Source organism: Ostrea edulis, chromosome 5, assembly GCF_947568905.1.
Source record: "Ostrea edulis chromosome 5, xbOstEdul1.1, whole genome shotgun sequence".
Classification (NCBI taxonomy): domain Eukaryota; kingdom Metazoa; phylum Mollusca; class Bivalvia; order Ostreida; family Ostreidae; genus Ostrea; species Ostrea edulis.
The window spans coordinates 41,018,087-41,042,329 of record NC_079168.1 but is presented as its reverse complement, the minus strand read 5'-3'; the positions used below and the strand labels follow the sequence as shown (position 1 = coordinate 41,042,329).

Below are 24,243 nucleotides of genomic sequence, written 5' to 3'. Positions count from 1 at the left end.
TGTGAAGTTTATTTTTATCTTATAGAATAACGATATTTTTTCTATGATTTCTATCAAAAGGGAAATGGTCTGGGAAAATAAAAGGAAGAAAACAAAATATTGAGCCTATTTTTACGAGAAGTGCGACCATCCGGGGAATAAAAATGAGTGATTTCTCAACGCATATTGCACTAAAGGGTGATATCAGAATCCGATATTTGTCCTGTCCTTAACAATGATAATGCCATTAAAAGCATATGTTCTTAAGAAAACATCACTTAGGCCTGCGTTTCAATTAGTCTTCCTTTAAAGACCCTGTGTCAATAGTTAGCACTCGAGGACAATCAGGATCCCTTTAAGACGTATTATGATCTGGGTAAGGGCCTCTGCTGATGTTTTATGGGACAATAAATAAATGGGGTTTACAACAAGTAACACTCCGTTCGTCTTTGTCTCGTCTATGGTTTTCTGTTTGCAATGTACTCAAGTTTACGAACTTAAAGACAACTCATGACAGATGCAAGATAGGAAATGTCAAAGACTCCCACCTCAGGCCGCGCTCGCTTGTTTATTGAGAGGTGAAAAACATATTGGATGCGTTATAGATTTAGAGGGGGCAATTGTTTCCTCTTTCTCTTAGTCCTAGACTGTTGATATTGGGTCAGTTGTCAAAGCCATTTTTCGAAAAGATAATCAGAATTTAACATATCATGGACACTTCTGCGCTCGACATGATTGCTCGATAAGGAGTCGACTCGTCAGAATGTGTCCATACTTTTTAGAAAACTACTGTCCATTCCTTGACAATCTCGTCATAAATCCACGGACAGGTGTGATGTCCGACACGGGTCTCTAATGACGCTCATTTTCGGGTCTGTTTTATGACGACCCTTGGTCAAAGTGTTGGTTGGGGTAGATCAAAATATGATAAACGCAGGACAAAGCCTAGCTTGAGGTCTATTTTCCTTGGTCAGTGGCGTTTCAAACAGACAAAAGAATCCAATAATAGTGAAAATTTGGTTGGAAATATCTGATAAATATTTCTAATATAACGATTCTTTTTAACGACCATGAGACATGCGGAACGAAATTTTCATTTTCCCCCTTTGGTCTAGGCATGCAGTCCTTTCATTTTTACATTTTTCAATTAAAGCCTGACCAGTCTTTTTAACTTTCACCTGGCCGCTTTGGGCTTTCACTAGAATAAGTGTCCAGGCCAGGGTAGTATTAATTTTGAACACAAAGTAAACTATGTTTTACAACGTAAGAATTCCTAGTTATACCACAAGTACATACCGGAAGTAATTACATGTACACTATCGATACCAACTGTAAAATGTAACCTTTGGATTTTTTTTTAACAAGAAAAGAAAAAGACACGGAATTACCGCTTAATAAATAAATTAATATCATTGGTCATAACAATTTATTGAATCTAATCTACATTGTATACATGAATACTTTCAAGTTTTATCAACGCACTGAATCGTCATTTCCCGCCAAACAGTACATTAATTCAAATCAATGAGGACAACCTTGCAGAAAATGGTTTAAATAACATCATCAAATGTACATGTATGTTTTATATACAAGTACACATTAACATCATTATATGTACATGTATAGTCTATATTCATGGTCAATTTCCTTATCAATCAAATTGTTCATGCGATAAATGGAAAACTAAAGTCTAAAAGGTAGAATTTGGTGAAAAACGGTTAATGGTTGATTTTTATTCTAAAAATTCAACAACGTTGATTGAAGCTGCAAATCGCGCGTTGACTTCGAATAACACGTGATTGCAAAACTAGTAAAAACAGAAATTGACAATAATCTCATCTTGTTCATTATTGACTAGGTGTTGTAAAATATTGAGGAGAAATCACTAAAATAAATATGTAAATAAAGTGCAAATACATACTCTGTGAAATCATTGCAATCTGTATAATGAAGCAAAGAAAAAGTAAATCGAGAATAAGTCAAAATTCGAACACTTTTCAATGACCTCAATAATAGTGACAATAATCACATGATCAGTTCTACACGTGTACAAATCACGTCCGTTCACATCGTAATTTACTATATATAGTAATGTAAACATATAAAAATTAAAAAAAACAAACATTTGGTTTGGAGAACATTGCACAACACAGTACAGTTAATACGTAAAAATCAATACTAGCACAGGTTGTATATATACACAACTGGATGTTTGTGTCCTTGACTAGACAAACTACTTGAGCATTTTTTAAATTCTAATTTGAAAAACAAAACATACAGCACGCCAAACATGAATTACAGGAATGGCGCTTTTGTTGACTGCAGAGGAAAAAGAACCGCCGGATTTCTTATAGATTATGCAAATGGAATGTCAAAAAAATATATATACCACGATGTTATTAGAACTGTCAAGTTTCTGATCTGACAGCTAAATGAAACAATAATAAATAATAGCACTGGAGTCAGACCAAACAAAAAAAAACCCGATTTGTATGAAACCCTTAATGAAAATAATGGAAATATTGCACAAACAACAACAACGTTGTTAATTAGGATCCACAAATCCGTTTACTATGTTTTTTAATTGTTGTGTATTTTTGTTTACATGTCGCCGAGCTGGTCCATCCAGTTTGGCGATTTGAAATATTCCGGAAGACTGTCATCCATGCGTGCGATGATTTTGTAGATGGACTTTTTCCAAGAGGGTTCTGAATCCTTACAAGCAACAACAGACTTATAAAACTCTCTCAGTGTGGCTTGCACGACGAGTCTGAAGTTATCAGGTACCTGCAACAAAGGAAGAAAAGGACATATAGAAATACAATACCAACAGTTGTTATATTTTGTCTAGGATGTCACAAAATACATCGCTCTACTCAAATGTCTTCATCGGGATTTTGCTGAAAAAGGCGCCTGTCTCAATGATCCTATATTCTGATAGAGAAAGCGACAACTTAAGATGTCTGTGATTGGGTTCTGAAGACTGACTGGTGGTAGGAGATCACCGAGTCATGCTTATTCAATTTCGTCTGACAGATTTTCTAAGAAGTTGATTTACATTGGTAAGACATGTATCGAGTTTAGGTAGACAAGGAAGCTTTGGGTAAAACGTCTCCAAAATCCACCGGATCCGTCGTGAAATAATTGGAGACCTAATGATTTATGTAAGCGTCAATGAAAATAGGCAAAGACCACACGAAAGGTTCCAAGAAGGAAATCAATAAAGAAAGACATTAGAAGGTACTTTGTTTCTGTGAATCCTACTGATCTCCGACCTGTCGGATGTAAACTCAAGCTCAAAATTGATGAAATATTAAAAAGAGAGTGATGTAGCGAGAATTCATTAACGATTTCCTGGTACTATCTTGTTTGTTGTCCCAAGACGCTCGTGAAAGCAACAGAAGTCAACGATCAAGATACGAAAATGCATTTTCTCTATCACTTATAAATGAACTTTTCAAATAGTTGACAACGCGGTCTATGCTGACTGTATATCATCGAGTTATAATGAGATCATTTACAGCTGCTATTTGACAAATTTTCGCGACTGATAGTTTGAGGTCCCCCGGGCATTCAATACCTGTTGTATTATTTACTACAAATCGTCCTTACACCATTTATCTTACGGAACTTTTCCTGTAGCTGCTTCATATGTCAAAATCCTTTTTACAGGCCAAACAAACTTAATTATTCTCATCAATCTTTAGAATTCCTTTAATATGTAATGCAAAATACACCTGCACTATACAGTCCTGTGAAACTGGGGTTTGAAGTATTGGCAATGGTATAAATATTAAGTTTTCTTGTCCTTATTTGCCTTAAGGCGTTCCACCGATCGTCGTGTCAAGTGATGATCATTAAGCAATTGAAGACAAGCTGCTGCTTCGTACAGCGACAGGTTCGCGGAAGATGGCGACTAATTAATTGAAAGCATCTAAATATCACGATTGATAAGCTACTACTGCTCACTAACACGTGTTGTATGTTGGGCAAGGAAAGCAACGCTTGATTTATTCTGCTCCAAACTGTTACTTCTCAAACAAATTTTCAAGAGATATTTCATCAATTACAAACAAATTTGTGGGTTTTTTTTAATTTTTGGTTTTCATGTCGCAAGGGCGACATCTTTTCTACATTTCTTCTGAGTGTTCTAGACATGGGAGATAACTAATGACCCGTGGCATGAGATGCGAGGCGGACCACTATGTTTATACACGGTGTGTTATATGTAGGACGGTCTTCCCCGGAGATCTGGATATTGTTTCCGTTGGTCGTAGTTTATTGACTCCGTCTTGATGAAGCACAAAAAACAAGCCCAACTTCAATCCAATTAATTGTATATGTTGCAGTTTCTTGAATGAATTTCAAAGCCACATTTGGAATAGAGTTCTGATTGTAATCGGCTTTTTACAGTATTGTCTGAGAAATATCTCCTTTTCTATCTGACTGGCCCTTGTTCGGTATCGCAGAGAGTCCCCCGGGGGCTAGGAAATGCGGAAAATAAATGTTAGTGAGCTAAAAAGATGATCTTGGTGGTCGACACTACCACACTTCTGGAACACAAGACTTTCAAGTAGATTGAAAAGGCGGTCCCTCATGACTGTAGATAGCAATATTAATAAACTTGAAGTAAACAGGCATTAGTTAATTGTATCATCTTAGCAATAATTCGGATATTGATAAAGTTCCATTTGGCGATATGGAATTTCTTCCTAGAAGTTACAGACACGAAGAGGAGAAGGCGATTTGGGAGTAATTTATCAATAATTAATGTGATATATCATTGTTATTTGAATACAATTGTCATCGCTTTATATTATCCACAGAGAAGTATCCACTTCCATTTTTAATCATAAGAGTATATACACTGACTCTTTCTTCTTTCCGTGACCAACATGTGATTTATACGACGTTCAAGCTTTGTGTATTTTGGAGACTTTTCATAAGGGAATTTTATGCAAATAATATCACTTAATTTGATTAAAAAGAACTGATGCTGAGAAGCAGGGTTTACTTAGATGTTGTCGTCATCAAGCCTCCCTATTAATTGTCTTGACAGAGTAATGATGTTTCTAAAAAGATCAAGACAGATAACACATCATAAAAAAGTAGTGCACAGAAACGCAAACCGGTTCTTTCTCATCTGTTAATTACACCAGGGGCTGGAATAAATCATACGGATGATTTGGGACCCCGTGTCTCATCCTCCGACGAGAGTTAAAAAGGGTTGTGCCCGGTCTTCAAATGCATTCACATGTTTACTCACGAAAGAAGTCAATTTCGAAGAAATTACTCAATTTCAGCAAGGATGACAACAGCAAATTTAAAATCATGAAATAATCATGGTTAAATTTGAACAGACAGTGCATCTATATTGATACTTAATAGTTAAAGCACGTCATTTGTTTTATATTGAAGGCTATTATCATATAATACTCTGGCATTGTTCTGGATGTGTTTGTGAAAATAGAAACAACTTTTGATAAACTCTTTAACACGAGCAAAAAGACATGCTGGTGCCTAATTCAAATGGATTTCTAAAACAGACGAGGAAGAATATACAGAATATACATTTGCTTATACATGTATACATGTACATGTACATGTATGTGCCTTGTAGACGTTGCAGCACTTACATGTATAAGCGGTTTTGCCTTTATTTCCTCCCATAAAGCTAATCTATTTGGTGAATTTAGGTGCAAGGAAGAAATTAGGGACCCCGACGTTTAATAAAGAGACAGTGCGTTCAAGACACGAAGTTTGAAAATGAAAAGTTTGAAAATGAAGCTAACCTCGATCTGGTTGTTTCTGTTGTAGTGGAGGTTCAGTACTCGGTACAACTCGGATTCCGTTGTTACCACTAAGTCATCAACAGACTTACAGCCTTCCGCAATGGATTGGCGGGCATATTTCTCCATCTGGATGTAGAAGAATTCTCTACAAAATAAAACAAAAATGTATATATTTCTCTGTCTGGATGTAGAAGAATTGTCAACAAAAAATTCCAAAATATATTTATTTCTCCATCAGGATGTCGAAAAATTCTCTACAAAAGAAAACAAAAATATTTTTCTTTCCCTATCTGAATGTAGAAAATTCTCTACAAAAGAAAACAAAAATATATTCATTCCTCCATCTGAATGTAAAAGAATTCTCTTCAAAAAGGAAACAAAAATGTATTTATTTCTCCATCTACAAAAAGAAAACAAAATATAAAAATGTATTTATGAAATACGTGTCAATGTTTTGAATTTTAAAAATGCTTGATTGCACGTAAGATATCTTAAAATGTTGAAATTATATGTCTATTGTTTATTCGAGTAGATGTAATTTAGAGAAGCACTTAAAAATGTACTCCATTACATGTGCACGTGCAAGGTACTGCCAATCATTATTCACTATTCCAAGATAACACCGGAGTCTTACGATTTCTAAATTTGTCCGTAATTCTAAAACGGACGGACAAAATATGTACAATCTATTTAAGTCTGAGGATTCGATGTAATTAAGATTACTTAATAAACACTTAAGGCACCTCGCACAGACTGTCATCAAAGGCTCATTACTTCCCGAACTGTTATTTCATACTACAGTTTTGTATTAAAGTCTTCACATCAATCAAATATCTATATTTGTTTTCATAAATCAGAATTACTTCCTCTTCTACACAGATGAGGACAAAATTCAATTTTCAAAGAAAATGTACCATAATGTATCAATGGATCCAGGATCCATTAACACTTGAACTTTCTGAAATATCTGTTCCCACGACATAACAATGTTGGAAGTTTGCCTGGTAATATAACTTTTCTACACCCGCCTCTTTCCCACAAGAAAGATAATGTGGCCGTTACCATAATATTTGGTTGATTAAAGATCATGGTGTATATATCTAAATTTCTTAAAGTCGTGACCAACAGTAAAGGATAAAATCGACTGGGGATACCAATAATAATTTCTTTGATACCGGAAGTTAAATGTCTTTACAAAGATGAATCAGAAAATATGCATCTTTGAAGCCCATTCCAATTTTTTCTTATGAATAAAGTTTTCCTATTTCAGTGATATCCTTATTTTGTTAATGTCTTGTAGTTCTCGTATATTTCTTGACTCAACATGAATTGTAACACGGAGCAAAATGTTAAAGGAAAATTAGACTTCTCAGGAGCATGTCTATGCCGTGTCTGTGAGTAATACCTCAATAAATACCTGGATTGGAGCCCTATAACGTCTTAATTAGTTTTAAGTGTCTTTGTACACAGTGAGGGAAATTAGCTTAAAATGCAGAGAATATTCTTGTAGTCCTTGTAATACGGCTAATAATGTCAGAATCTTATCAGACTATGACAAACATTGGGTACCAGGGATATCTCGCTGTGGTCGCGTAAGGCGGGGTCTCCGAGCCGAAAGAGGTTCACGCAACCTTGAACACTGATAATCTGGAAAAACTACGCAGGTATGATTTACAGATTAATCGGGGTATAGAAAAAAAACCCTACACTTTGTAGATTTGGGGAGAAAAGGGTATTAGGCGCGTGTTGTGACTAACGCGTCATCAATATTCTGTATTTGCACTGCTCAATTCTATTGACTAAAGACTGTTGACATAACAAATTAAAGAAGGAATCCTGTCGAGTAAATTAGTTGGAAATAGTTGTATCCACGTCAAATATCTCCCCAATTTGACAGAAAGTCAACACACTCCAACCAATTTATCCCAAATTTATGAGAGTTTATTTTCTCATTTTCCTTTTCTTCGAGATATTTGTCATTTCACTAATCTCATCTCCTGCAAATTCTAATAGAATCAAGAAAGTTTAGATTAGGTTTATTGACAAATCTGTTCCTTATAAGACTGCAAAATGGAGAGGGCATTCATAGAAGTTATCGCTTTTGCGAAACGCTGTTGAAAAACATCTGTCCGACCAAAGCAATGATTAAAAGATTTGTTTGAAGTACTATTGATCAATGTACTGTTTTCATATGTAATTTTAAAAATGAACAAAGTTAGCGTTGACTGGAAAAATAGCCAGTAAAGCGTAGTATTAACGTGGTACATGAAATATCAATCAGGGAGTCGAAAGAGTCAAATTGTCCTCGCAGAAAATATCGTTTTGTCATTTTCTCCGCCTAAAGACAACTCTCTTTTAGCAGAAAATTGGTGGGCACTTGTGGATAATTACAGAACATTGGATAGTCCATGTTGGGCGGTCGTCGCATGGTTTATGGCTGTTCAGCAGCTGTCACGGAAAGGGACTTTAGCAGAACCCAATAAGAGGCGCTTCTAAAAAGGCAAAGGGAAAAGTCACATCTATTAAAACTTTTGATTTGTTATGAGACTGGAGTTTGAGCCGGAAAATAATGATATTTATTAATTACATTTCATTAATTATAGTTGGGCAAGATTCATAGTGTTTCTTATTAGCATCTTCACTGTATGATTTTTTTTTATTTTCCTGCACAAAACTTCTTTTAGAGCCACTCAATGTAATTAATTCCATTCCCGGTATAAATCATATTTCCTATTATTAACGAAGCGTTTGTTAATGAGTTTTCATGGTGCACGGTGTTCGCGTTTTTCTCTAGAGACCCAGAACAATCTGGTGTTCTCCTCCCTTTTTCATCACATGAAGCAACATTTGAAATATACACTTACAGACCCCTAGGACATAGTGCGGGTTACTCCAGACATTTCCGAGTGATCAAGTCTATCCTCGCGCATTTTCTCTGCGCCACCATAGGGAAAGACGAAAAACATTTTGTCTGAAACGTTTGACTAATTACGCAAAGCTGGTGCTTGAAATTGGAAATCTGAGCGATACATAAACAAAGAACACCCTATAAAACAATTAATCTTATACAGACTTCTTCAATAAAGTGTAAATTTCTTTTTTCATACACACAAAAGTAGATCTATGGCGAACTCCCTCAAACAAAGAAAATATCAATTTCCGTCGACACCTGTCGATGAAACCCATGATACCCTAACCAAGGTAACAAATTTAATTTGCACTTATGTACATTTCTTTCGGTAATGAAGAAAATTAATATAATGTTAATATCGGTGTCAGGCAAAATGAAGTGAAACCTGTTGGCATTGCTATGTTGATATGGAATTTCGTCATTATCTTGTTTATCAGTGTGAATTAGGAGAGAAATAATTTTGAAATTAGCCGTGAATGATAGAATGCAAACATTCCCTATGTAACACCAAGTGAAGATGTGATTAATTGCATGATATTCTTAAATTAGGTTTTAATCTACATTTTTAAATGTTGTTTAACTCAAACTACTACTGCTTATAGGAATTTAAAAAAGAAAATAATTGTGTTTTTGTGTGTGTTTCTGCATGTGAATGTCATTTAAATTTTATTTTACATAATGTAATAAAATGTTTTTGAAATATAATCCATTCGATGCTCACCAACCAATGAAAATGATCGACAGATAAAGGGAAGGTTTACAGATTTTTAACTCTGTTAAACACATATTGATATGTATTATATCAATTAGCACTTGTCTGCGGTAAAAACATTTACCATTCATCAACCATATTTAAAAAATGAAAAAAAAAAAGTATTGATGTGAAAAATTGTTTCTCAAAGGGATGGAGCTATAAAAAAAAGTACCCACCGGTCATCGTGTTTATTCGCTTGTTACATATCATCATCACTTTTAAGTATTACAAGCAGTACTGCTAAAGTATTACCTAACCTTTATGTCATATATCATCAAACTACAGTATTTACTAATCGTCGTTTCTGGTGTTATTTCTCTATGGCTGCTTAATTTGACAGATACAATTTTCTGATCATTAGTCAAATCTCAAAATGCATAATTTCCTTGAGAGCCTTGTCAATTTTCCTCTCCATGAACTGCTCTAATAATATAATATGGAAGCAGCGATCCCTCTGAATTGCTGTAATTGTTCAATTTCTCAAAAGGTTACAAGAATGGTCGCTCACCAACACGGGCCACACATAAGCAGATGGGAGATTCAGTAATGACCCTATTAAGACAAAACCTGCCCGCTGTATGTAGTCTACATCATTTCTAAATGTCACAAGATAACATTTTGTGAATGATTGGGAATCTCTTTTCCCATAGATTTTGAATAATATAAATGGCACATAAATGCTCAGACCCGTATATGAATTTATATGAAACTATATTCACAATTTCCTGTTTGAATTAACTTTCGTTGTAACATATTAGTAAAGTAATTCCAGACGTCGTGCAAGGACGTTTTCACCATCAAAAAGATCCCATGAAATTCTACACCGACCTCACATCTGCCTAGTGCCCGCATTGGCCACAAGATGCTTACTCGAGTCACGTGATATTTATAAGGATTTAAAATACTAAACTTCAAGAATTCTTATATGCATTCAACGTTCAGTGTGTTTTTTATTGCCTCTTTAACTCCGTGTCTTCCGTTTGATTTCATACCCTTCTGTTGCAAACAATTTTTCAAATGAGAGGGAAAAAATGGCGGTAATAATTGGCAAGGGTATCTACACCAGTAAATTAAGATTCCTGTCATCGTGTTCTTGAGTGTTATATTTTCATACGGCAGGTGTTCGCTGGTCCGTTCTTATAAATGCAATGATTTTGATTAATATGGACAAATCGCGGTAGAGCTGATATATTCTTGTTTGCATAGACGGTGGGGATACGAAAAATACCAATTTATCACTCCAACAAGAAAAATAAATCCTTTGTTTCGAGAGGCTGGTAAAGTGGGAATAAATTTGGTATTTATACATTGTTTTCATCACTCGAACATTAATTTCCGGTGGTTATTATCTTGAGATACAAATGACACTAGGAAGGAAAAGAACCTAGTACTCAACACTGTTACAAGTGTAGAGTAGACAATATCATCGTGCGGAATTCAGGAGTTATGTAATCACGCCAGAAAAGCAAAATGTAGAAAAAAGACATTTAAAAGATGGGTGGGTAGTTTTAGCCCCCCCCCCCTTTTTTTTTTTTTTTTTTTTTTTTTTTTTTTACATGTATGCAGTGAGGCCTTCAAGAAATACACCTCCCACCTAGAAAAAAAAATCAACAACACAAAAAACAAACAAACACCTACAGCAGGGGACCTATATAGTTAGTATATAGGTCCCTGCCTACAGCAAACATTTTCTTTCATCGAATTTCTCACGGATGTAAAATGTTCTTCCATATGCAAATATTATATTTCTTATTATTGTAATAGAACTATAGAATAAAATGATGTATGTTCATGACAATTAAAACAGAAAAATACTATTGCATCTTCGATTTTATTGTCAACAATATGGGGTATCTGTCGAGAAGTCTTCTACAAAAGCACACAAAAGACCACTTGGTATCGCTCCATTTCAAATATTGACAGTGTAACGATTAAGATAACTGATATACACACCACAATGCATGATTTATTACGATTTTCAGGGATCCCAACACTAACAATGACACTTCCACGATGATATGGTATATTCGGTTACCGAATACATCAAAGTTGCATTGACCAATAAGAACGCCTCGCAATTATGCCATGGGCTGTAATTGGGTTTTTGTCTTCTTCATTTTAAGATATAGCATCACTTTGGGAGATTAAAGGAAAAATTCATTGGGGAAAAAAGTCCACTAAGTGAATGGTATTAAAACCGACTTTTTCAGACAATATTAACTATAGAGAAATCTATAGAACAAACAGAAACCAATCGATTTAGAATTACATTAAAGTTTGTTTAAACGAAAATATCTGTTTGAAGACGGAGTATTTCAGATGTCCGGAAACAGTCGGTGGGGGAAGCATTTATTCAATATTTGCAGATGATGAGAAGATTTTTATCTCCATAGCGGTGTCATCTTTATTTCAATGTCCCTATAGATTTCTTCGACTGCTAGACAACACAGAGAAGGCAGTACAAGTTTCTGGTTCTCAAACAATAAGTGAATTACAACCAACCAATATACAAAACAAATAAACACAACCATCATAATATCTGAAAAAGTAAAGAATCAATCACAAAACACGAGGGCTAAATATAGAAATGTTTAAAATTAAAAAGTTTAAAAACTTACCGGAAGTTGCTAAACCATTTGACGAGCTGCGCAGTGTTGTTCTTGTTGAACTTGACATCCGGGAAGTAAACCTTCAAAATGGCGGAGCTGGGATATCGCACATAAAAGAACATCAGCTTCGCCTTCCTCAGGTGCATAGGAGTCAGTGTACTGGTGTATGCATGTTAAGGTCATAATACAAAAGTTTGTTGGGTTATTTTTTGGAGGGATGGGGTCATTACAAGTTTTGAATTACTAAAAAGTAAAATGGAAATACATTTACAATAACTTGAAAATACATTTACACAAACTAAAAATTGAAATTTATCGCAAATACATTTAAACAAACCAAAAATTGAATTTGATCGACACATGTTCAACAATATACAGTTAGAAGCATGAATATGTAATGACTAAATTCAATGAAATAAAACATGAAAATAATCATCATGCCCAAAATAGAATGACAGATGAATAGAAAAAACTTAACAATCTATAATCAAATTCCCAAATCTATCATTAGTCAATCACACAGTCATATTTTTATCATGAACACCACAGAAGAAAAAGATTTATTTGTGATGACATTGAAAAGTTCTGTTGCGGCTCCGTTCTTTAGAATGATTTAGAAATGTATATATTATCAAATATATCCTAATTATGTGTTTATTTGCAAACAACATCGTGTCTTTATGTATTCTCATTGTGCTTGCTTAATTCATGTTATATGAAATACATATATACGTTGTTATCATGTTTTTGTTGTTATGTAATGTTGCACAGTAATGGACTAGAATTGGATATAAACATCTTGCATCTATAGAGCTCATTATTGCCTCCAAAAATCAATACACATTGAAGGTTAATTAATGATAATTCATAAACGAAATGATAAAATCTAATTGATTATCCTTAAGAAATGTGCGTAATAGAATTTGTTTGCTTATTTGTATATTGTTTAAGTCCCATTCCAGGAGAATTTTTCACTCATATCGAGACACCGCCAGCTTTAAATGAAGTGCCACAATGCGTGACGCTCAAGGTCGTTGCTGCTCTTCATGGCACCAACGCTTACCATGACATGGGGCCCTTCGTTTTTAAGGTCATATCTGAAAGACCGATGATTTTCAAATCAAATGAGGTCTAATTTTTCCACTTATTGTTTTTTAACATTTTCCTCTGACCTGTACAATATTTATTTGTACTTTATAACTGCATGTACCTCATGTACTATTGTATATGCTTTGATTGAATGAACTGAACCAATGTCGGGCGCTTGGCAAATGGACATTCACTACCTATGTAGTAGTCTTAGATTTGATATGGTGTCGGGATCGAGAATCAAACCAGGGCCACTCGAAGCGAGCACCATTCTCTCACCAGAGGGTGCGTTACACAAGCTTTACTTTGTGCGAGTAGCGCCCGGAACTCTGGGTAGAGAATGAGCACTCGTACCACTAGACTAGGTAGTGCGACTTGTAAATGAAATATATTATATAATTGATTGATTTATTCTTACTCTAATGCTTGTGTAAAATCCGACTGGAAAATTACTTTTAAATCCTGGAAGAGTTCAACCGCCTTTTTATTGGATTAAGCACTTTTTTATTTGAAAACTAAGAAAGTGCAAGTTTCCTGTTTAATTAAATGAAAGCATCATAAATCTCATCAAACTTGGAAATCACGTGTCGACTGTTCAATGTTGGTTAAATAAGACATCAGAGTATAAAATGGTTTTTATTCCATAAGATTATTTTGGCAGTAATGTTCTTGGCTCCAAAGAGATTGCTCAAACAAAACATTAACTGAGCTTACAGACTGTAGATTTTGATAACTTTGCAGTGTTCTACAATTAAATGACAGTTAATTTTTTGAATTTTGACTTGATATGTGCCTTTTCTCATGTTGCATTAAGGATACACTCTTCAAATAAACCGAATGACCAAATATGCTTGCAGTTTTGCTACTAATTGAAAATTTACATGTATGAGAGAAAAATACATGTATACATAATTATATAGCGTAATTCAGAATACCGTTTTTTAAGTCTAAAAAGTGAAGATAACGAACAGTGATAAATGCAACCACATTGAAGCAAAAATATGCGTTTATGACATCTATTTCTGCATAGTTTTTATTTTATTTTTGGTACGCTGTCTGTACCCTTAATTCAAATTCTGATGTTTCTAGTAAAGTTACTTGAAATAGAAGAATCAGACCTCGGAGCGTTGAACTGTGGTGGATTTTTTTTTTTCGTGGTAGCAAAGCATTAGCTTGTGAAGCAACGTGAACTTAACCGCAAAATATTGTCAAACTATCTACACGCGACCAATGTTATTGTGAAAATAATATCTCCTCGATGAAATCTAATTTTCGTAATAGCATTCCTTTTTTTAATAATAAAGCCCTGTCTTTGGATCCTAACAGACCAAGCTCTTCCAGCTACTACTGCTTCTCTGATTTTGTGTAAAGAAACTCAATTAGAAAACAATGTTTGGGACGGTATCACCCCCCTGAGAGTTTCCAGTTTCTAAGAACATTTTCAATGTTATATTTTTCCACTTTCCTAATGTGAGTCGGTCCGTCTTTAATTAATATTTAATAATACAGACAGCACTTTAGGGAAAGAACGCAATCAATTTTACAATCAACGATTGGCATGAAAAAAATATTTCTGAAAAGATTTCCAGTAATTCGAAATGATCATCTGTGACTTATGAAAATCGAGACGCTTAAGCGATGGTCTTAGATCTCGCAATTGACGGGAGAGCGTACAAGTCTCTTATGAGGCATCAAAAACCACTGCATACTGGCGAAAATGCAATATTTCTTCAGAGACAATATGGAGATCACGTCTCATTCACACTCATTGCTATTTCAGTGCATTAGTCAAATTTATGACAAAGTGGGTGAAACGGTTGAGACATTGCATAACATAAGTTGCTGGTTTGAAGTTGTTCCACACCTGTGCCCAACTTACAAATCCTATGTAACTAGAGGAATGTATTCATCTTAGAATGTCCATATATCGGGGATCATTTCAACTTCACGAAGTCTGTTACGCCAGCTCGCCGATTGAATGACACTTGAAGACAAAATGTTGCAGTATTGGGCAAGAATAAAAAGAAGGCCTGCAGATATGAAACCGATCACGTATAAGGCAACAGGTGCGCGCGGCTATTATCGTTTGTCATTCACATGTCCAAAGTAAGCTTTCATCTCAATGTATTGTCTGCATTTATCCCTATTATTTGCTACTAGTATCTGTTTATTCATATATAGATCTATTTTGTTCAAGTCGAAAGGCTGGTTTTACATGTAAAATAAATTTTCCACGAACGATGAGGAGCTCAATAACCGTCCGAAGCATCACGTGCGTTCGTGTATTTTGCTCAAGATTCACTTTCCCATATTCAGTAGATATTTTTGAGCAGGGAAGGCTGACAAACGGTTATTTTGATTTACACTAAAGTGACATTTTGTTTTGTCACTAGCCAGCTGCGCTGCACATCGAATTAACCTTTCAGGAATTCGGCTTGAGAATGGTATGATAACACAACGATCAACGTTATAGACGACGAATTGTTCCTCCATATAGAAATATAGACAAAACATACCTAATCTGACACCAATTTTTCAGCACCGATGTTTTTTGGCATTCTGTCATGCCTAATTTGTTCGCTAGAATGTCATTTACCGCACGTGCTCGGGCTCCGTGTTCGAACTCTGAACATGTCAAAAATATGCTGATGAACAATCGGCGAAGAATTTTTAATTAATTCATCGATGGTTGACTAGCACTTTTTAAATACTGATTTCAAGAAAGGGGTTAAGAGGACTTTTGCATTATAGATTGAGACACAAAATGTCCGTTTCATACTTTTACGCAAGACTGCTTTCAATTTTTCTGCAACAATAGAAGAACACATTTTCTATTCCCTATTGCGAATAACTCTCTATGTAAAGGTTCATTAGATCTAGAAAAGACATGAAGAAAACATCCTTAGGGATAATCAATATGGCCCATGTCTTAATCACTTGCATTTATAGAAGACAATAAATGTTGATCAAGGATGGAAAATATTTTACTTTAGTTATCTCTCAGACAAGAGGCTTTCTATTCCCGGCGACCATTTGATCGTACAATACAGCTGCAGGTTGCGCTCTGCGCATTGCTGCCTCCATATCTCGCGCTCCGGTGATAAAAAAGGTCCATCGTCAATTGAGACAAAAGCCGTTTTATGGGCAAATAAAATTGCATGTTTCCCCTCTATGAAATTTTAATCAACTTTCATTAGAAAAGAAATGCAAAAGAATCATCTTAAAAGGCGAAATCCAACACGTGTTTAAGATTAAAATCGCAAAAAGAGAATCTCAACGCATGCGCGGCCGCTGGCCAACGTGATTACAAGGTCTATCAGTCGTAGCATGGTATTTTGTTTTTGAAGTGTTCTATTTCCACTCTGTTGCAACAGATATTTGTTCCACTTCATCTTTAATACAATAAAATTATGTAGTCGTATGTCTTTTGTATAATTTTTAAATCAAAGTTAGGTGAAAAATTTAGAATTTCATTTCAACCTATTTTGCATCATATGCATTATTAAATGTTATATCGAAATTATATAATCCTTAAATCTGCGAACTTTTTAGAGTGATTTTCGATTTTAATTCTGTGTTTATATTATGTGATTATTAAAGGATTATCACATAAGATGAAATGTTATCAACAAAATTTTCGCAACAGAGTCCCATCAACATTTTTAATATCAGAATCAGGTAAATGAAAAGTGTCGCTAGGAGAAAAGAAAACCTGAGTAACAAAAGATTAATACGCTTGGTTGTTTCCTGTAGAGAAAGGAATAAGCATCCTTTGTTCCAACTCAGAACAACCAAAGACGTCATACAATCCTGCCATTAAAGGAGAGACAAGGAAAGTTACATATATGAAGATTTCCAATTAACGAATGCAGTGAAGTAAAGCTAGCTTATCACTTTAAATATCTAAATGCTTACGCCGATTCACATCGGCTTTAACTCCAAATTACGCGGAGTCTTTTCCTTTTCTTTTTCTAAATTATTAATAAATGTCTTGTTCCCATGAAAGAGCGAAATAAAACACCGGGAACAATAAAACTCCTTACAATCAGCGGGGCCTCATTTGTTTCATTTAATGCCAAGATATCTGGCTTTTTACAAGTGTATGTCGTTGAATATGTCGATTGTTGGGCACATTTGTGTAAATCTTAATGTATTTTTCTTGTAGCAAGCTAATCTATAGAAAGACCTGCTGATAGACCAGATTAAAAAGACGATTATTAAAAGGAACTTGACGAGGAAATATCCTAAGATCACAGAAATAATGGCTAAGGTGCACTGCTAATCAGCTTAAGAGTAAGTTCAAGTTGCGTAATGGAGAACGAGACCACCAATCTGCAGAGTTACTAAATATATCTATACCAATTCTGTGACTGATTCGGTGTGTTGGTGTCATTTGCAGTGGGAAATGACGAAGCACTGTACTTGTACCAAAGCGCATGCAAAAAAAAGTTTGTGACCTTTTACAGCGACAAGTAAAAGATATCGATAGGGAAATTTTGCTGGATCCAAAGAAGATAAGTATCTGAGAAACCGAGCATTATCCTTGTCTTTTGGCTCTCAGCTAGATATTATTCAGTTGAAAGATGACATAATTGGCCATAAAGCACTTATGAAATGACTTAGGATAAAGATGTTGTCAATGTTAATGAAATTTTATGCTTCTCGAACCCGATAATCGACCCTACCATCATCCCACCTTTTGGATGGGATCCGCAAAGCCGTATAGAAGATACAATTATGGTGTTTAAAAAATTCTAACTTTCTGCGATAAGAAACTGTCTTTATCACCTTTCATGGTTTTAGTAGCTGGGGGATATTTGCCGCAGCCGAGTATGGTTCGATGATTAAGTGAGTGTGCCGCATCAAGTAGCGACAAGAGGCAAATTAAGCCTGTGCAGAAGTTGATAAGAAATTGGTGATGATCTGTGACTTTACTGGTGAAAATTGTCCTGGTAATTATATGGATGAGGATCCTAGCATAAATCTACATAATTGCTGATTGAGTATGGAAAAATAGGAAATTCTTATTGTCTTCCAAAAGGATGGTATAATGTTAAAAGCTGCTATTTACTGTCGTATTTCGTCTCTTTAAAATGTCATTGGCAAAGCACGGTTTGTGCTGCGAAATCGGAGAGGGTAATAAAGATTTCAATAAATTTCAATAACGCCTGTTGAGTTAGATACATTTGTAAATGGTATTTAGTGATGAAATGGCTGCGATTAGTAGGACCATTAACATGAACAAGACATGTCAATAATCCGCGTAGAATACACTTAATCACATTATACATCCGATACATAAATAATATATACACATTCATGATGTAATAAATGCCACTGTACTTTCTGAGAAACAATTGAGAGGGAGGAAACAGAGACACAGTAAGAGAGATTCAATGTAAAATAATCCAGATTAATAGAGTGTGATAATAAATTGAAAAATAAGAATTAAAAGCATTCATAATATGATAGTGATATCATGTTTTAGGATGGGTGTTAAAACTAGGGAGTTTTGACTTACCAAGTCCTGCAGTAGGGAATCTTGTTATTGCAAAAAGGATATCATGTGCATATTTGGGTTGTCATAGCTATCTGAGCCACTTTCTATGGACTCGAACTTCATCATAGTGTTGATGCTGTCTGCTGGGGAGGGGATCGCGCTTGGTGAGTAGTTATCTCCATGCATTGGGGAGTGGTTCCTGGATGACAAGTCACTGAAAGGTGCGTTATCTCTGTAGAACCTCATCAGGTTTGATTCTTGCAGACTGGGATTTGGAATAGCTACACTGGTCGGAAGAACCGGCGGAATAAGAGTTGAGAACGAGGTTGGTGGATGACGATCCACGTCGCCAGCTGAGTTGAGGTGAATTGGGTCTTGGCCAAGTAAGGCACGAGCTGCACGAGGGGAAAGTCTGGTGTCTGTTACTTTGGTACGTTTCTTTTTGGGGGTGCTACCATTCACTACCAGGGGCAATGCCTCTGTTTGTTCGGGTTCTGTGATTGTGGGTGGTGCACAACTATACAAAGATGGCGGATGCATCATTTGTGACGGAAAGTAAGAAAACGGCAAAGGAAATGGTAGAGGGTGGTGGGGTGCTCTGTGTAAATCATGTTGTATACCCCGAGGTGCGTCGAAGGCGCTGGCCTTTTCTAATATTCTTGCCATATTCCCAATATGATCATGTCGGAGATCGTGAAAGGGATCTCTGAATGGAGGTAGCCCTGAATTCAGATGAGGTTCTGGGTGTCTTTGTCGCGTTTCTTCTTTTTGTTTTGCTTCTTTCATTGCTTCTTCCTCTTTTCTCTTCTTTTCGCGCTCCCTCTCCATTAACTTGGCAGATCTTTCCTCGATAAATTTATGAACAATGTCATCTACAGTTTGATTGAGAATATTAGACAGACCACTTTTCAGTGAGTTCGATAGATTTTCTAAGTCAAGTTTTTGCAAGGGAATGTTCTGTTTATCACTCTTTTTGTCATTGTCTTGAGGAACTTTTGAGTCGGGCAAAGTGTCAAAAATATTTGGTTGATTTTGCATTGCTTTGTCCGTATGTTGCAAGAATTTGACATCCTTAAGCTTGGGAACATCAAGAATACCCCGGTCAAGGAAATTTCTCTCTACAAAGTAGTCTCTACCACTGAACCGCGTGTGGTTTTCTCCATCTTGGTCTTCATCATAGAGTTCCACGTAGCGTTTCTGAACAAGATGTAGTTGTTGCTGCAGTTTGACGAGTTGTTCCTGAAGAGCCATTCTTTCTTCTATGCGGCGATATTTCGGACTAGAAGGATCAGCCCAATTCGGTTCATGCTGTGTTGGCTGATTCTGTTTTCGTTTTTGACGACGAACTTCCTGGAGTGGGATTCCATTCTGATCGGCTGACCCGCGAGAAGCTGGGCGCATGTTGGATAAAATATTTTCAACACGAGCGCGCTTGGCTTCCTTACTATCCTCTTGCCCAAATAGTCCGTTATCACTGGCACTGTCAACATCGTATCTCATGTCATTTCCCTCTAAATCGTCACCATTTACCATTGGTTCTCCCGAGCTCCCATAATCGCTCTCATCCCCGGAATCTGAATTTAAGGAATTTCTGTCGTCGTCCTGTTGACTGAAGGATGAGATAATGTTCTTCATCATGTGTCCCTCGGAGTTTTTTCTTTCTGTACTTTCAGGCAGTCTGGCCTCTTCCGTGTTGTTGTTCTCTATGGACATTTCTTTGTTTTGCAGAATGTCTCTCAGAAGTTTGGAATCTTCCGACTGGTCGTTCTTTCCGTCTTGCTTCCCTTCTGAGGCGTCGTCTGATTTTGTGGGGGAGGTTATGCTTTCATTACAGCCACTATCGACATCGTTTTCTTTCTCGACCTGTAAGTTATCGCGAGTATCATGAACTTTATAGTTCAGATGGTTGTTGGTGTGTATGCTCAGGATTTTACTTTGGAAATTAAGTTTCTCTACCGCCGAGGGGAACTCGCGCGAGGTACAGTTTTCAATTAGAGATGTCATCCCTCAGCAGCAAGTTCTTCTCTCATCGATCTGAAATAAGATAATCTACATTACAATAAAATGTATCTATACACGTGCACTGTCATCGATATAGAGAAATGAATAATTCCTGAATAAAATGACTTTAACTTTATTTCATATTTACAAAGCATCATCTTTCAGAGTCAATAGAAAGTAAACATTGAAATATGAGCTTTATGATAACGAAATGTTAACATTACGGAAGTATTGAACTTTGTGCATGTGGGCCCTTATCGCTGACGTAATCAACATAGATAGAATACTTTGTTTGTCAAATGATTAATTAATAAATAATTAGGTAAGGTATATTGTTAATATATGATATTTTTAGGAAATCGACCTAATAATCTTAATTGGAAGACACATCTATCCTTTTTAAAAAGTTATTTTAAGCATAGTGTGCAACAAATATTGTAAATAATTTTTATATTGGATTGTTAAAATATCTTAATCTAATTTTGTTCTATATATAAAAAATAAAATCAATACATGTGTAGTCACACAAATACTGCTAACGTGACAGACTCGAGAATTTATTTTGAAATACACATGTACAGACATTTTCATCCGCCAACACTCACTTTATGGGCGAGATTAAAGCCCGCATTATGAGTTATTACCTCAGGAAAAGACAATATAACAATGCGACTTTCTACTGGATAAGAACGACACATGTTACATTAGCCAAAGTATCAAGTGATTATATCTTTTTACAATTTGATGAAGACCACGCGAAGGACTCGGGCACATAGCGCACCTGTCGCTCCACTACCCAAGGAGCCATAGCTTTGTGTCCCTACGTTCTGAGCCATGGAATGACCACGAAATATAAATTAACACTTAACTAATGTACAGACGGTCGGCCGTATCGAAAGTGCCAGGTGAAAGGCAAGCCCCCGCGACTTTTGAAGGGTTTCACACGGGTGGACATTGCAAGGAAGACAGGCATGTCTCACTTCGAGGGACGTCACCGGGACAGATAAATTGTCGTAATTACGCGGCTTTTGAATCTACATCATAGAAAGCGTGTAAGCTAATTATTCCCGTCCCCTTCTGTGAATGAGGTTTTGACGAAGGAAAGAAAAGAAAATAATGAGGGAACAAATTATCTTAGAAAGATGGTAGCCAATTCATGACGTGTAATTCACACGGCTTAAAATACTGTCATTAGATGCTGTTAACAATTTTCATATTCATTACATAACCACTCAGCACACAAATAATTTGAATAATCAATCAAATTCTACAGCAAATATGTTTAAAGGGTATTGAAATGACTAATAATACTATCTTCAGGTGCGCTTTAAACGATGCGCTTCGAAATGTGCTTATAACGTAAAGCCTCTATTAAATTAATTCGATACAGACGCCCATTTTCCAGGGGATTATTATCAAACACACATTAATTGACAAATCCATGATTGTAAAAAAAAAAAAGGCAATTTTTTAATGCACAAATCTTGATTAAATTGTTACAAATAGCTTTAAATCTGAGGTAAGCGAAAAAGATAAAACAAAATAATTTATATCAGTTTTCTCCTTTTTTTAATCAAAGAGAAAAATGTCAAAGAAAAATAAACGAATATTAAAAATATGAGTTTAAAATTAATACAAATGAAACTATGATAAATGTTAAAACTAGAAAATATGTTGACAACAAATATTTACATACACTTTCGAGCTAAATACGTCCGCTGACTTCATTCTGTCCCAACTAATTGATAATGCAGTCGAAATGGACTTAAGATAACTATATGCTGTACAAAGTTCCTTTGGCAACATCTTAACAAGTTATCACATAATATCATTTTCTATAATTTATTGGCCTTCATTTTGACAGAGGTTACCTTTGGGTCGGGTATTATCTGTACCACTCTGTATTCCTTTCATGGCATACTGACAAGAACTATTTTATCTATCAATTATGGGTATTAGATAATGGTATGTGGTTTTAAAAAAGAGAAGATAAAAAAATTCTCTTCCCAGGTTTTGAGTTGGCGATTTTCAAACGGGCACCTGCTGTGACGCTCGAGGAGAAGTCGGGTGGATCTAATAAAGTGTGACTTGTGTCAACTGTTGTATACAAGCTTGTTGACATTGGGGTATTGTTACTTACCACTCGTCACAAATACCCAGCAATACAAACTTTTACTTCAGTGACAAAAATAGATCACGGTGTATTATTACAATAGGATAGCGATAACTAGCCGAAGATGATAAATATGTTTGTTTTAATTCTTTCTCACACAAATGACATTGATTCAATAGATCTAAATTCATGCACAACTTTTCAATCCATTCCAAAAATAGAATTATTAAAATAATTTTTTAAAGTTAACAAATTAAAGAAAAAAATAACAAAATTTTCGGTATTAATTAAATAACTGAAATACCCCCTCATATTTTGAAGGGAAAAAAAATCTTTAGAGAAAAGTTGCGGGAATCAAAAATTTATGAAATAAATAAATAAATAAATACTTACTGTCTATTAACTTTTCTTCTTTTAATTATATCTTCGGGAGGAAAACAATGTTGACTTTTCACAAAAATAACTTTGTTTTCAAGGCGCAAGTAAGTTGCTAGTATCCTATGAAATTGGAGTGAAATCGTCTTCACGCTTTAGCGTCAATCACACAAGAGAAAGTTTCTTGTTCTGAGGTATCTCATAGATCACTATTAATATATTAAATAAGGTCCTTGAGAGAAATCTTGATTGAACGCACGGAAAGCCACATCCCACAGCACGCGACTTTCGCAAGTCGATGTAAATCCCATTCATTAAATACTCATGAAAAGCCATCAAGTGGAGTGTCTTGACAATCTCCTTATTGGTTCTATGCTAATGAGCCAAACCAAGCCCCGCCCCCAAATTATGCCAGCTCTTGGAGCTAAAGTGTAGGCCTTGGAATCAATATAGTATAAACTGAAGACTTTATTGTGCTGAATAGCGTAAACATACTGTTTTAACCATATGTATCGATCTCGGATATGTGGTTTTTATTCTCTTAATTTAAATATTTCTCTTCTTCATCATCGATTTTTGTCTAAATATTTAATATGTTGTTTAAATAGAAGTTAAATTGTTGACAGAAGAGATGACGAACAGACGGAGAGAGCGTCCCATGCTATTTTCACACTTGGACATAGTGGAAAATTTCAAACTTAATTTATCGCTTTTTTCTACATTTTTTATTATGATATTTATAAGAATTCCAGCTGCAGGCACTTTCCACCATTACAGTTTTGTGAATTCTTCTTTGGCACAGTCTAAACCTAATGGTATTTCAAACATGGTAGAATAACATAATTAATATTTGAGTTTATGTTTAAATTGACAATATAACCTCTTAATTATTACTGTCTTTTGTAATTCAATTTCTATCAATTTTGGAACATTTTACTTTTCTCAACTGTCCAAATTCTTTAGATTAAATGCATAGATCTTATTAAATACATTTATTTATTTCTATTCTCATTTTTTCTTTGCACTATTAACAAAATGGTTGATTATCAATCACGATTTAATTAATAATTTAAAATAATACCAATAACGATATGCTATGCTAAGTTTAATCAACCACTTT

The 24,243-nt window shown here is 35.3% G+C and overlaps 1 protein-coding gene across 2 annotated transcripts; it reads right to left on the bottom strand.

Moving 5' to 3' along the window:
* Window positions 1-1,388: 1,388 nt before the first annotated feature.
* LOC125651565 (prospero homeobox protein 1-like) lies at window positions 1,389-24,243 on the bottom strand. 2 transcript variants are annotated; one of them, XM_056166236.1, is made up of 5 exons: window positions 23,142-24,243; window positions 18,698-20,668; window positions 12,055-12,209; window positions 5,772-5,916; window positions 1,389-2,766 (listed from the first exon to the last, which is right to left on the bottom strand). In XM_056166236.1, exons 2-5 carry the CDS (start codon window positions 20,636-20,638, stop codon window positions 2,581-2,583), a joined length of 2,427 nt encoding a protein of 808 aa, XP_056022211.1. In that variant the 5' UTR covers window positions 20,639-20,668; window positions 23,142-24,243; the 3' UTR covers window positions 1,389-2,580. The 2 variants fall into 2 exon arrangements, with proteins under 2 accessions (XP_056022211.1, XP_056022210.1); XM_056166235.1 differs by lacking the exon at window positions 23,142-24,243 and adding an exon at window positions 22,332-22,794.

Coding starts and splice junctions, on each gene's coding strand:
- LOC125651565 (XM_056166236.1), bottom strand. CDS start 20,638: ATGACATCTCTAATTGAAAACTGTACCTCGCGCGAGTTCCCCTCGGCG. Junction 12,210..18,697: donor ACAACCCAAATATGCACATG/ATATCCTTTTTG, acceptor TAACATGCATAC/ACCAGTACACTGACTCCTAT. Junction 5,917..12,054: donor AAATGGTTTAGCAACTTCCG/GTAAGTTTTTAA, acceptor TTTATTTTGTAG/AGAATTCTTCTACATCCAGA.